Raw genomic sequence first — 14,456 nt, 5'->3', positions numbered from 1 at the left:
TCAAAAGAAATAAGAACATTTATATAATTATAAACTATAATGAGGAGTGGGATATTATCATAGTTCCTATGTTCCACAAAGAGAAAAAACTATACAAGTTCTGTTCCTATGCAAACAACTCTCTTTGTCGCCACAAGCACTTGTAATTGCAGCTCACCTACTATCACCACCCCATTTATAACATCTCCATATAAAATTCTTTCCACCAGTTCCTTTATTTTGTGTCTAAACCAATACCCTTTTATTCTTCTCTCCATATACAAATGCTACTTCCCATTGAACTGTTTGTTATCTGGAACTCTTCTTGTGTTGTAGGCATCTTTTAAACACCATTTTATTGGACCTTGAATGTGTGATTCAGTTCTTCCCTCTTCTCTGTATCCTTCCTCTTAAGAAATTTGAGATTTAGACTTCGACTGATCATAGCGATTCTTAGCAACTTGGATAGCCTCTTCAAGTTCAAAATACATCTTGACAGAAGACTCTGCAAATTTATTCAACTGACCAAGAAATTCCACCAAGTTTGATCGAAAATTATCGAAACCTGAAATCCAGTTGTCCAAAGCTTCATTTATCAACAGATTTTCTGAATCATGTTTATTATCAGCCTCCCAAGATGGTAAATAAGGACGGTTCACATCCTTCCCCTGGTTCCTTTCTTGGCGTGGTACAAAGCGGGCAGTTTCAGTAGCTAACTCCTTTATAGAATCTACAACTTGCTTAGGCAAGCCTTCAAATTTTTCCAACCAGACACCACAGGTCACATATATTGGAGGGCCACGGGATCTATAAGATAGAGGTTCTTGCCGCCTTTTTCTTTTGGAAGATTTTGTTTCAGAAGGAGGGACACATTTGAACAACCACCCATCTATAGCCTGCAGATAGGACTTCTGAGCACCAATCCACTTTGTAAAACTTGATGACAGAGAATTGAGTTCATTCACAAGTTCGTTAGTGACATGCCGATGTGATTCTGATTGTATAGAGATTTTGGTGTTGCCATTGTTGTATGCTACTGAGATTATGTGAAACTGAAGCTTGTGGCACTCAAACATCACCTTCCACATCCTACTTAACCTGGAATCGGTGTAGAGAATGAAGCAGATGAAGCCCAAAAGCTAAGCACTTAGAATAATCCAAATCAAGGAGACATGTATATAATTGAGTGGAATATATAAGCATCAACATGTGAAGACATTTAACTGTTTACCCAAAAACTGAGCACTCGATTATACTGTTTTGTGATCTGTTAGCAGGCTAAACAACACATTTGTGATATATATGATCCCAGCATATGCCAGTTTAACTTTTGTCAATAATACATACCTAAAAAACGTTTCATTGGTTAACTATTTTGAAAAAATCCACGGCTGGACTGCATGACCTACTATAATCTTTATGCTTGCCAAACATCACAATGATTATAGATTAAAAGCTATTTCATCTATAAAATCTTCAAGAGTTAGTTTTTCACATTTTAAAAAATATTCAAAAATACATCAGTTCTGGATTTGATAGTAAATGACATTTAATTGACACGAAATTCGGTGTGAATCTAAGTATAGAGAGCACATGTAAATCCAACGATGGGATTGTCATAATGTGAATTTGATTGTAAGTTATTTAGTGGTGTAATATGAATGAAAAGATACACTACATGAACTTCAACTTGATCCTCTGACCTAAATATACTCTCTAATGTCCTTAAAACTACACTATGAAATGCCAACTTTAATCCTCAGAAATGGGTAGAGATTGGATTCAACGAAGTTATGGGTTTTTAAGGGGGCCAAAACATACAAACCTATAGAATCAATCATGGAAAAGTTAGGCATCAATCATAGGGAAAAAATTGGAAACACCAGTTTATTGGTATTATGTTGGTATTTGTAAGCGGGCACAACCTACATGATGTCCCACACTTAATTTCGTAAGAAAAAGGTCAACATACAAGATGTATCCACTATAGAGTTACCATTAGGCAGTATCACACTAGCGAATCGCGTTCCATAACATGTCAATCCAAAACATGGTAAACTTTCATTCCAACATACTAACTTAAGGGATCTAGATATTTCCCTCTTTTACCTCCATTTTTTTTTATATTTTAAAGACACCAATTTTAGGTAATACTAAAATCTAAAACAACGCATCATAAAACTTTTTAGTGGAACCAAGCTAAAAGTTATAAATAAATTTTGCTACGAGACTTACCATATCACTTTTTAACTTCTAACAAAACAATCTATAGGTTATGTACAAGTCTACACCTATTATTGCATGTTCTGCGATAAGTAGCATACCAATTTCCCCAACGCATACTCAGTACCACAACAACCAGCATTCTTGGCATTGGCTCACTTAGCTATCGTATTTGATGAGGACAAAATATGGATAAATGTCATTTATTAAGTACTGGATAAATTTGAAGTATCATATTTGATGAGGAGGATAAGGGTGTGGCTCACATGTAAGAGTATTTGTGCTACATGTCCAAGAAATTACACGTACAAGGATCTAATTTCTTAAAACTCGTTTAATTTCTTAAATCATACTTAGGCCTTTATATTGCTAGATACAAGGATCATCTTCAATGAAAAGGAACAATTAGTATTAAAGAATAAAAAATGGAGATACAATTTTCAATAACATATACTCCCAACTTACCCTATATTGTGAGACGGACAGAGTATCAATTATAAATCATTTCGACTGGATTAACACTTAATTGAACTTCAATCAGTGCATCAAGTTATTATTGTTGCATTATGATTATATTTCCCATTATTTGACTGAATCCTTAGATATACTGGAAGAGAGTTGAGCAAATAATTCTACTACTCGGCCCTTGCCAACTAAGTCAAGGGTCAAAGCGAGCTCATATTGATTTTCATATATTGTCATGAAATATAGTTGAATTATGGAAGAATAGTTACATTAGTGTAGAAAAAGCTAAAAGAGCAAAAGGAGCAAAAAGGAGACCCAACATATGTGAACAGAAGTTACAAGAAAAATATAATATCAAAGAGGTGACTGAGGACATGGCCCTAAATAAGGCCAAATGGAATAAAAGGATCTATATAGAGGATCCATTTAGTTCAGATTAAGGTTTAGTTTAGTTGAGTCAAGTCACGAAATATAGCCGAACTAGTGGACATAAAAAAATGTTAAATGTATTTTAGCTGCATATATGCCAGATACCTAGGGACTATCGGTATTCATAGTAATATACAATTCTCTAATGGAATGTCTGTGTAAACCAAGTAATAATGACAGAACGAGCACATACCCTTCAATCAACTCCTCAAGTTGTGGCTGGAGCTCTTTGTCCCTTAATTCCTCAATCCTCTTTGAAATAGAGTCAATTCTGTGAATTGCAACTTTGATTCTTGAATGTAGATCCTTGACAACTGAACGAGTTTTATCAATTTTAGAGGAGCTTTCCGCATTTGATTCCAGTTGTCTTAAAAATTTACACTTCAAGTCATACTCCCTTCTGACCATTTCACTAGCCTGAAATCAAGAGAATTTTCTGTAAGTAGACAAAAAAAAAATGATTATCAGGGAATACACACAGATCCTACAACATTTCAAAAGACACAGAAACTCGACATATGGCACCTATCACTTCAAAATCATAAACCACAGATTTAACAACATATGTTAGACAGCGATTTATGTATGAGTTTCAGATCAGACAAGCTGATGTATCATGTAGAACAAGTTCTACACCTTATGCATTTCTCTAGTCCTCTAGATTTACAAGGTCCTAGAAATATTCTGGATATCATTTTCCCTTGTGCAGACTAGTGTATTCCAATGTATTCTAGTCTGCACAAGGGTACCTGTTCATCAGTAGGTGTATAGTTGACAACATAATTAGGAACAGTACACAGTAGGAAAAAAGTAACAAGAAAAAGGCAATAATCTATCTTAAAATAACTGTTTTGGCATTGCAGTTCAATTACATATTAACTGAGATTGAACACCAAATCATGGAAATGGCATCTTATTTGATTAAACATAGGGGTAATGATGTGAGTGCATTGAGCTTTCTATTCCTACTGGAAAACATATATCATAGTTATAACTGAATTAGCTGGAATCTAACCAGAGGCAAACAGACTTCAAAACATATTTAACAACTGATGCATATGATAAATGAGACTAAACACTTTACAACATAGGGCTTTTTCTTTGGGCATATTATTATTTAAATCCCTTTGGGATGCCCTAATTGATCTCCATAAACTTTCAAAAGTTGCACTAGACCTCATTGTGGTGATGGGAGTGTAACTGAAAAGTGGAATGTACAAGTCACATACCTCAATAAACCAATGATTTGATGCCACATTTTTCATGTAATTTTCACCAACCATCTACATTATCTTTTATATATATATATCAAACTAAAAAATTAAAAATAAGAAGAGAATGGTGTACACACACACACACACACACACACACACACACACACACACACACACCCACACAGAGAGAGAGAGAGAGAGAGAGAGAGAGAGAGAGAGATGAGCGGGTAGCTCAGCCACCATCTGCAGTGGCGTAGATCAAAGTGGGGTCAGGCAGTGTAGATCAGAAAAAGATCCAAGCCGCCGTTGATGAGCTTGACCATGGGAGGACTGGTCTCAAAGGACAGCGAGTCATCCCCAAAGGTGCAGATCTGCTTCAATTTCTCAATTTCTAAAATTTGGGAATAAAGTACACAAAAAAATGGTTTTGAAACTTCATATTAAAATTTAGGTCAAACTTGTTGGGAACTCATCATCAAAAGTGGTTGTTAAAGTCGCTGCAAACTGAGATCATGCTTTCAGGTCAATATTCAAATGATCAAATCTGATGGCCCTTTATGTCTTTGACATGTTGTCCTGGGATTTAATGTAGGGCCCAAAGGACCATTGGAAGAGCAAGGCCTACTAGTTAGAGCAGTGGACCCTTTTCCAGTTATCTGGTTTCTATGAATTTTTGCCCCCTCCATTTTTTCATTGTATTTTTTTTTTTTAATAAGAAATCGAAATATCATTAAAAGCATACGGTGCCCCCAAGTATACAAGAAGTATACAAGAGAAAACACCAAGCTAACTAGAAGTAAAATTATGAAGAAGCAGAAGAAGGAAGAAAAAGTGTGCATTTATAGTGTAAAATATGATGATGATGATGATGATGATGATGATGTGTCTTCAGATAATTGTTTTATTAAACCACATGCTTGTCCTGTTTAAAATTTCTGTTAGCTTAGATGCAAAAGTTTAAGATTACACTTAGATCCAAAGCATAAGGAGGTTAGTGCAACTTTTGGTCAATGAATACCAACTCAATTCTTTATTTAAAAAGAACAAATTGCTGTACATAACAATTTGGAAGTTCCCTTCCAATCTTAATTCATTTATCAAATATGTGAGTTAGATGAATTCTCGTCATAGATTCCATTCATCCAAACATTCTAGGGAAAGGGAAATTGCTCTTTAGTTTTAAATTGTTGGTCAAATTAAAAGGTATGGTAGAGAAACTGGACCAGTAATTAAATTATGACAATTTGGTTTTCTCTAAATGCAGTGGTAGTTCCAGTAATATGGACATAAATGCACACAGGATAAGTCAAATTGTTAAGTTCTGCCCTCATAAATGTATAGAAATACATGAGGGCATCCTTGTGTTCTACCAGGAAAATACTTGCACAAACATAAATATGTTGTTGGGTTGTAGTCGTATTTATTTAATATTAGTCTTTACTATGTTGGAGGGTGCTTATATGATTGTATCTTTCCTAAACTAATATAATACTACGTTAGTGGAGTGGGAACCCTCTCTCTCCCTCTGAACAGAGCTGGCTATATCCTCGTAAAAATAGAGCCACAAACTGGAAAGTTTTGATCTGTGCGGATGCTGATGTTTAGACGAAGGAATCTCAAATAGCATTTTTAACACAACCTTAAGCAAGCTTAGTGTGTGTGATATCTTTGTCACAACTTAAGGGAGAGTGTGGTTGGGTTGTATTAGAATTTATATTTTATTAGTCTTTATTATGTTAGAGGATACTTATATAACTGTATCTTTCCTAAAATAATACAAATGATAGATTAGTATAGTGGGAACCCTCATTCTGGGTCTCCTCCTTTTTTGACTGCTACTTTCTGTCTCTTCTTTCTTCTTCTTTTATTATTGCATATAAATCAACTAATTAAGCTACAATAAGCACACCAAGATAACTACAATCACCACCTCTGCTACCACCAAAACTAATCACCATTGCTAGCCTCGTATCTCTCTCTTTCTCTTTCCATCACATCCAAAATAAATTTCATTTTCTAAGAGAATCTTTTACTCCATGATAGATTGTAACACCCTGTTCCTCTTTCCCCCCCAAAAAATAAATAAATAAATAACAAATAATAATAATAAGCTGCATTGTCTTGGTGATGGGAAAGGGGATCCACAGGACCCTATTCTCATCACCACACTAGAATTTAGAATTACATTCAATGGGACTGGAAAGGTCACTGCCACTAGGAAGCAGTAAACAACCCTCGGGCTGTGATAGCATGTTTTCAAGAGCTAGTAAAGTGCCACAGCCTACTTTTTTTTTCCTTTGATAAGTAAATCGAAATTCATTAAAAAGCGCAAAGGCACAACCCAAGTACACAGGAAATATACAAGAGAAATACCTAACCAAAAAAAAAATGTCACAGCCTACTTCACCACAACAAAATCTAAAGACAAGTTTTTTTTTTCTATATTCTTTTTCTTCTCTTCTTGAATTAGTCATAAAAGAAGAGAGGAAGTGAGGGCTCAATTTTGGTAACGAATTGGGTGAGACAAGTAGGTAAGGAGGAGCAGTGGTGGAGAGGGAGAGCATGGCTCACCCATTTCATCAAACATTTTGGGGTGGCAAAGTGACGATAATGTCTGAAAAGGCATTGCTCAAACTTTTCTTCTTTTCTTCCTTTTTTTCAACTCATTGTTTCCCTCACAATTTTTCTACCAAAACGACATCATTTTGATGTCATAAATAGCTCATGTGACATTTAATGCACTTAATTAACGGATTTGGACATAAGGACTTCATTAAAAACAATTGGAAACTTTAGGGATGAATTTTCCTAGTTAGAATTATATGGACCAAATGTCACACAAACCTAAAATTTGAGAGACCAAAATGTATTTTATCCAAAATAATAAGGGTAAAGCATTAAACGATTGATTCAAACATCAAAGGAAATAATCACTCTTATGCTCATATGAAAAATCAACAATATTAGCAAATCATTCCCAAAAATATGATAATATCAATAGCTGTAATAATAATGATGAAGAAAACAACTATTATATCACTTTAACTGGTGTGAGATCAACAGTACCTTAACTTCATCATACAGCTTCCTCTCCCAAGCATATAGCCTATCCAAGGTTGAGGCATGACTGCCGGAGATCATGCAGATATTATCAAAGAGATCGCCAGCAAGGTCCTCCATATCGTCTTTTGAGTTTGCTCCCAAAGGATTCCTGGAAGAAGAGGATCGAGATGACGCTGTCCTATGCCAAGTTAAGTACTTCATGGAATTTTGAGCAGGCTCTAAATATACGTAACAAAAGGATTAGCTCAGTAATCAAGTTTAAAAGAAATGAAAAATTATCTTAATTGAAATGGAGAAATGATATACTTACTCAATATTTTGATAAAGAAGAAGATGCTTTTTCTATTCACAGAAAATTTGAACCATCAAACTAGCTATTTAGATATTACAACCATAGCCTTTTATAGAAGATTGGAGAACTGTTGTCCACAAGACTACATGAAAGTCAACATTAAAGGACCAATCAAGGCATTCTCTTAAGGATCATATGGGAAGATTTAGTTACTCCTTTATACCTTTAGGTTTTGGAGTGGCAAAAAGAGCAAAAATCAGGTCCTTGATGGTATTTTGACATGTTAATTTTCAAAAATAGTTGTATAGATTATGTGAAAGTTATCAAGTGTATAAAATTGTTAGCTGAGATCCATGGAAATTATCCTTTTTTAAAGAAATAAAAAAGAATAGTAGTCAAATTAATGTGCATGACACCAATCTCCCATATCCCATATTATTAGCCATGCAGGGTGCCATCTCTTTTGAGGGTTTCTTTGGGAAGCATCAACTCCATAAAGTCTCCTACTACACATATCTCCTATCCACTTTTCATGCTCTTAATCCTTTTCTAATAAGAGGAATCCTCTCAACTATGTACTTCTTTATTCCCTACATAGATTTTCATTATAAAAAGTTTGTGAAATAGAATATTCAATTGGAAATTAACTTCCATGCAAGAAACAAACTTTCCCTTCTTTCCCATCTCACACACAAATGTTCACCTTCCTTCCTACATAAACATAAAAGCTGTTATTTGAAATCTATTTGGAAGTTCCAAATGAATTACAACCTTCTTGAATGAAATTTACTAAGTTTTTACTTTTCTTTTTTCTATTTTACAAAAACTTGTTATGACAGAATCATTTCTGAATATATGGTCAAGATCTGCTTTAGATGGGCCTTCCAATAAACCCTCATGAGAAAGGGTTCATTTGGTCAGAAGCATCTAGGTTGAAACTTTTAACATTTTAAAAAGAATCAGACCCATATATTCACCAATACTGTACATTAAATTGCATGGTAAAGTGATCGCAACACCTTAAAATATGTATATAACAAGATTAAAGTAAATAAACTTAGATTCAGATCCATAGATCTGCTTATCTAGATTATGTGTCAAAGTGAATATAGAGATTAACCCAATCAACGTGCTATTTTATTTTTTGGACTACAACATTTCTTCAATGTAGCACTCGTTGTTCATGTGACTCCATTAGTATTTGACAAATAAATGCAATGATGATACCAATTTCTACTAACATTACACTTTACACTACATAATTAAAGCTTTCTTGGTTTTCATTATTTTCAAGATTTTAAAATTATTCTATAATGTTAGACCGAATCTAAAATATGTTAAATGTATGATACGCTTTCTGGTGATTAAGCAACATAAACTAACTAAAAGTTATTTGAAATTTTAAAAGGATGAAAGAGACATTTTATTAAATATTGATCTTGTATATGACTGCAAACAAGCTCTGGCTCACATGTAACTTCCTACCCATAAGAATGGGGTTGAAGGAAGAGGGGGGGGGGGGGGGGGGGGGGGGGGGGGGGGGGGGGGGGGGGGTTCAAGACCCATTGAATGCATGTACAACTTAACAGTCAAAAAGATTGACATTGTATATAATTTTTTCCTCCTAACTGCGTTTTGACTAAATATAGCTTATTATGCAGATCAGAGGGATTACAAAGTTATAAAGTACCTTGTTAGAAATAAAACAAGGTATGTAATATTTCATTTGATGGTACTTTCCACACATTTTTTGTTTTTCACTTGCCTTTTATTTTATCACAAAAATTGTTCTTCATTTACACTCCATCCCTATACTTCCCACATAATTTGCAACAATTGGACAAAGTGATAAGATCACAAAGAAGCCTGGATTAACTAGTTCTTGGATTAAGACAACGATCAATGCATATTTCTCCAATTGAAGGAACCCAAATAATTTTGCATAATCCTGAGTTATGTCAAACCGATAATGGACAAGTCGAAGCAGCCTGAGCTTCTACATGTTGCAGACTATATAACACAAACAGGACAGGCATCATTCAGATTTACTTGCAGATTACCACAATTATATTGTGGTATCTTTATGTAGCAATATAATTATAAATGAACCTATGTAGCATAAAAGGCTTCTAAAAAGTTGCTCAAACGTTACTGCAACCTGGAACTCATCCCTATGCTAGACATCCTGGAACATTGGTGCCAACATTCGTTTAATCCCAAACATGATCTGTGGTGTCTCTGTGACATTAAAAAGAAAAGTAATCTGAACTCAAGAAAAAGACAAGCAGACCTACCTTCTTGAACTTGGCTTGGGTCCTCCCCACAAGAGAAACAGGCCTTCAAGAAAGTTGATTTTATTGACCCACTTCCTACAACAGAGGATTCTCTCGTTAAAACTTTTACCAAAACACATCAGGATAAGAAATCTGAAATAACTTCCTATGCTCTTTTGGTAAATAAGCATAAAATAGAAGGTTGCTCTTGAGTCTCAACCCTCCAGAAAACATCAGAATCTTTCATAAACATTAGCCATGAGACCCGCTCAAGAAGGCTGTATCTGCTGGATTAGAGATTGGGTGCATGAATGATAAACTGCATAAAACACCAAAGAGTATTGTCCTGGAACCTTGATATTGTACATAAATTTCTAATGAAATCGTAGATGCCAATAATCAGGAGTTCAAATAACAGAGAAAAAAAGTACCTGAAAGGCTGAAACAATAAGATGAGAGAGAGATCTTACTTTCTTTCCCCGGGAATATTGGACGGAAATGCAACTTATTTGCTTCAAGCATCCTTGGAACTTCTTTACCAGACTCAGAAGCTTTTATAAAGAGAAACTCAATGTCTTTAATGCTTGAAAAGAAGTCCTTAGAGGCAACCTTACTCTCAATACAATCTTCTTTTAATGGTGTTTTATTTGTGTCAGTAGGAAGTGCAACACTAGATGTGGTTCTTAATGGTGACAAATATGGGGAGTTGCCCTGCTCCCCATTCAAGAACTCAGTCTCTGAAGCTACATTTCCTGCAGAAGGCATACCAGGTGAAGAATTATCTGCAGCATGATCATGAACCCTATTTAGATTTTCAAAACTTCGGACCAGAGTATCTGTTGCAGGCTCATCAAACTCCTCTTCTGAATCCTGAGATTCCTCCCTCTCATCAAAAGAAACCATCTCATCTTCATCTTCCAGCTCAGGAATTCCCTCTTCTCTAAGCCGTCTTATATCATCAGCATTCTCCAAACCTTGGTTCATTCCCCTCCCGTCCTGAAAAGAGAAATCATGATCAAAATAATCCCATGGTTCAGTTCCAGGTGGGAGGGAAGAACCTTCGAATGGGGATGTTTCAGGCCTTTCAGTGGAATGAGGTGTAGTATCCTGCAGGGTACTAGACGAGGTCATTGTTCCAATAACAGGTAAAGAAGGTTTTTCTTCAATCTTCTCGTACGAAGTACCCCTGAATCTCATATGATTTGCATGAAACCGACTAGAGTTTGGAGGAGAAGGCGATGGAGAAACGGTTTCAGTTGCATCTACACGTTGGGATGCAGATGGGGAAGAAAATGAGAACTGAGAGAGGGACTTCTCAGTTAAAGTAAGAGGCTCTGGTGTTGCACTGGTAGAAGTATACAAAGAAGATTCTATAGGAGCTTCAGGTTCAACAAATTTCCTAAGAGCAGTTCCCACTTTTTTAAGTGACTGAATATATGTAACATGAGCAGCTGCTAGTGAGCACCTGCCATCAAGTGCTTGCTTAACAAACTTCTTCCTTTCACGACATAACTGCAGAACCCTATCTTCCTCTATTTTAGAGCTTACTGCCCCCATTGCTTAGATATCACTCTTACTAGGTAATCAGGACATCAGGATATAGGCTTCTCCCTGAAAAAATTTTCACTGCCAAGAATAGTAAAGAAATGGCAAAAGTCATGTAGCAATAGATCAAAACCCAACTTCTCTAATACTAGAAATTTTTCAAGACACACAAGAGCACATCAAGTAGACAAGTAGAGTAAAATTAGAGAACAACCACATTTTTAACAATTCCAAACCTTCCCTTTTTTGCAACAACAGATGAAAGGTAGGTAATACAATACCACAAATCATCCTCAATAGTTTTCAACCAATCACTAGCCAAACATCACACACATCATTTATTAAGAGACGGATACACCAGGGAAAATCACCACAAGACAACTAAAAAGTACAAACTAGACTCATGCACTGAGAAACTAGTTTCTGAATGTATAATTGTGGGAAGCGAATGAACAGAAAAACAATTCTTAACAGCAACTTTATAAGAATAAAAAAGTGTTAAATTTTTTTTCATTTGGACACCAGAGAAAACAGGACTGCATACAAGAGATTTGCAAAATAAATCCATAATAATGAATTGGCACCAAAACCACAACAAACAACGAAGAACTGTTCACTCTTCAAACTACTCTAGTAAGAATGGAAGTGCTACAAGAAAACGGCTTGCTTTTCCTTTTCCTCATTCTTTCCAGAAACCAAACATTGGTAAATGTAAATGCCATAAGAGATCATAATTGGTAACAGTTTCTAGTTCTCAATTTTAAACAAGGAAACCAATCCAAGCCCCCTTAAACAAAAACTGATCGAGTTGAATATAATAATAAGAATGAGAGAAAATGTTCAGGCAGCTTCAATTTTATACCAAAACATAACAGAACCCAACAGAGAAGAGGGAACAAACTCAAAAGATGCTAATTTCAAAAACTCAACCTGAAAAGTGAAAAGAAGAAAACCCAAGGGATAAGGGATCTCAATGAATATTCGTAAATAGTCCTAGCTTGAGAACTGAACCAACATAAGTTACTAAACATGAAATCTCCAGAAAATTTAGAAAACTACTTGTTTAATTCCAAATAATAATAATAGCAGCAACAACAACTGCAATATAGAGACAGAGGGTATTAAATCATATAAAAAATAAAACCCAGTTCGGTAAATCAGAATCGCATTTAGAACAGATCAAAATTCAAAGGCCAGAAGACCAAATATAACAATCAGAGCCTCTGCAGTTGAGCATGCACAAAGAAGTTCCAAAAGAACAGAAAGGAAACAAGCAGCAAACAAACCAACCAAAGAAGTCAAGAAGTAAAGCAATTCAGTCGAAATCCAACACAAAACAACAGCCTGAAGAAGTAGAAATCTCGAAAAGATAAAAAGAAATTGTGGGACTCGATGAACCTGAGAATTGGATTGAGTTCAATTAAAGTTGTACGGAGATAGCTTGGATTTCAGAGAAGACCCAGTTGGGTATATCAGAGGATCATTGAGACAAGCGTATGAGTTTCAGTGGAGGGAGATAGGGAGCGAATCTGACGGACCCATGGGCGTGGCTGCGTCCATGCAAAAAGCACACAGAGAGACAGACATCATCGAATCCTTGTGTCTGTGTGTGGACTCTGGACCCCACTACGGTAAATTCTCCAGTAAATTCCCTGGAAAGTAGCGCGTGATTCCCCAGCGCCCGCGTCGGCGGTGAAAGGGAGAACAGTAGTATATAGTACGGAGAATTTCACTGTGCATGAAAGTTTATCTTAAACAACTTTTGCGAAAGGTGATCGGGTCAAACAAACAGCACTTAGGCATTAAGAAAGGCATGAAAACGTGGAGGGTATCACTTTTATGCGGTTGGAGAATCTACCTTTTAGGCCAAGCCTTTCAACTTTTTCACAAAAAAGCATTCTTTTGATTATTGATTACATTCAAGTAATACTCGATTGCCAAAATGCGGTTGGTAAATAGTCATTCAAAGGCCCCGTTTGGTAATCTATTTACAGAGAAATTCTTTTTAAAAATGAATAAAATGAGATGGATGATATGTAAAGCAGAAATAAGTTTCAAACTTTTTTATGAAAAAATGAAGAAAAAAATTATTTTGTAGTGAGTTTTTTTATTTAAATAATTGATATGATGTAAAAAGTTGAAAAAATTAAAATATTTTGATGTTGACTGATTTTTTTTTTAAAGTAGTGAAGAAAAAGAGAGGGGAGAAGAAAGAGTTTATCAAGTAGGGCCAAGTCTCACAACATTCTTTGTTACCGCTTATTCTACTGGCGACTTTCTTATTGACTAGTATTTTTTGAGCACTAACAATAGATTTTGTAAATTTAATTATTTTCTTAAATTGAGAAAAAGAAAACTCTTATAAAAAAAAAAAAACCAACAATAGAGTCATAGGCTTCCTTTAAGTGTTTCTTAAAATAAGAAAAACTTAAGAGAACCAAAAGTGCTTTTCATTTCCTCTCTTTCATGTTTCTTTACTCTAATATTGATTTAAAAGAATATTTAAATTGATTTCTCTTTTTCTTATCATTTATTTGAAAGAATATTTAAATGGTATAGGAAAAGAAAATAGAAGTTTTGTGAAATTTATTTGAATAAAAAAGTAAATTGACTTCTTAAATTTAAAAAAAATCTAAACAAGGTTGTTGTTAGTACTTTAGATTTCTCCCTTCATAATGGCAAAGATCCCCCCTTGATAGTGTTTTGATGCCCTTTCTTTTTTTTCTTTTTTTCTTTTTTTTTAACATACTGTTGTTTTTGTTTTATGTTCTGGTTTGTATTTGTTATGATACTATCTCTTATAAATAAATAAATAAAAAGTTAAAGTTCAAAATGAGGTTGGACAAGGATGGACTTGGCTTAGGTGGTAGATATTTTATAGTTTTCACAACAGTCAACAATTAATTTTAAGTTTTTAATGAGATAGAAAGAGTAAAATTAAATATAGACTATTGAAAAAATTACAAAAAAAAA

At 34.8% G+C, this 14,456-nt stretch overlaps 1 protein-coding gene across 2 annotated transcripts; it reads right to left on the bottom strand.

The window, feature by feature from the left end:
• LOC133877361 (protein ALTERED PHOSPHATE STARVATION RESPONSE 1) lies at window positions 1–13,113 on the bottom strand. 2 transcript variants are annotated; one of them, XM_062315634.1, is made up of 6 exons: window positions 12,882–13,113; window positions 10,409–11,549; window positions 9,960–10,034; window positions 7,377–7,591; window positions 3,290–3,513; window positions 1–1,077 (listed from the first exon to the last, which is right to left on the bottom strand). In XM_062315634.1, the coding sequence occupies exons 2-6, from the start codon at window positions 11,493–11,495 to the stop codon at window positions 390–392; spliced, it is 2,289 nt and encodes a 762-aa protein (XP_062171618.1). In that variant the 5' UTR covers window positions 11,496–11,549; window positions 12,882–13,113; the 3' UTR covers window positions 1–389. The 2 variants fall into 2 exon arrangements, with proteins under 2 accessions (XP_062171618.1, XP_062171616.1); XM_062315632.1 differs by having other exon boundaries at window positions 10,409–11,564; window positions 12,882–13,111.
• Between the last annotated feature and the right edge of the window lie 1,343 nt (window positions 13,114–14,456).

Source organism: Alnus glutinosa, chromosome 9 (assembly GCF_958979055.1).
Source record: "Alnus glutinosa chromosome 9, dhAlnGlut1.1, whole genome shotgun sequence".
In the NCBI taxonomy this organism is placed as follows: Eukaryota; Viridiplantae; Streptophyta; class Magnoliopsida; order Fagales; family Betulaceae; genus Alnus; species Alnus glutinosa.
Note: the sequence above shows the minus strand (reverse complement) of the source record. Positions and strands in the feature narration are given on the sequence as shown.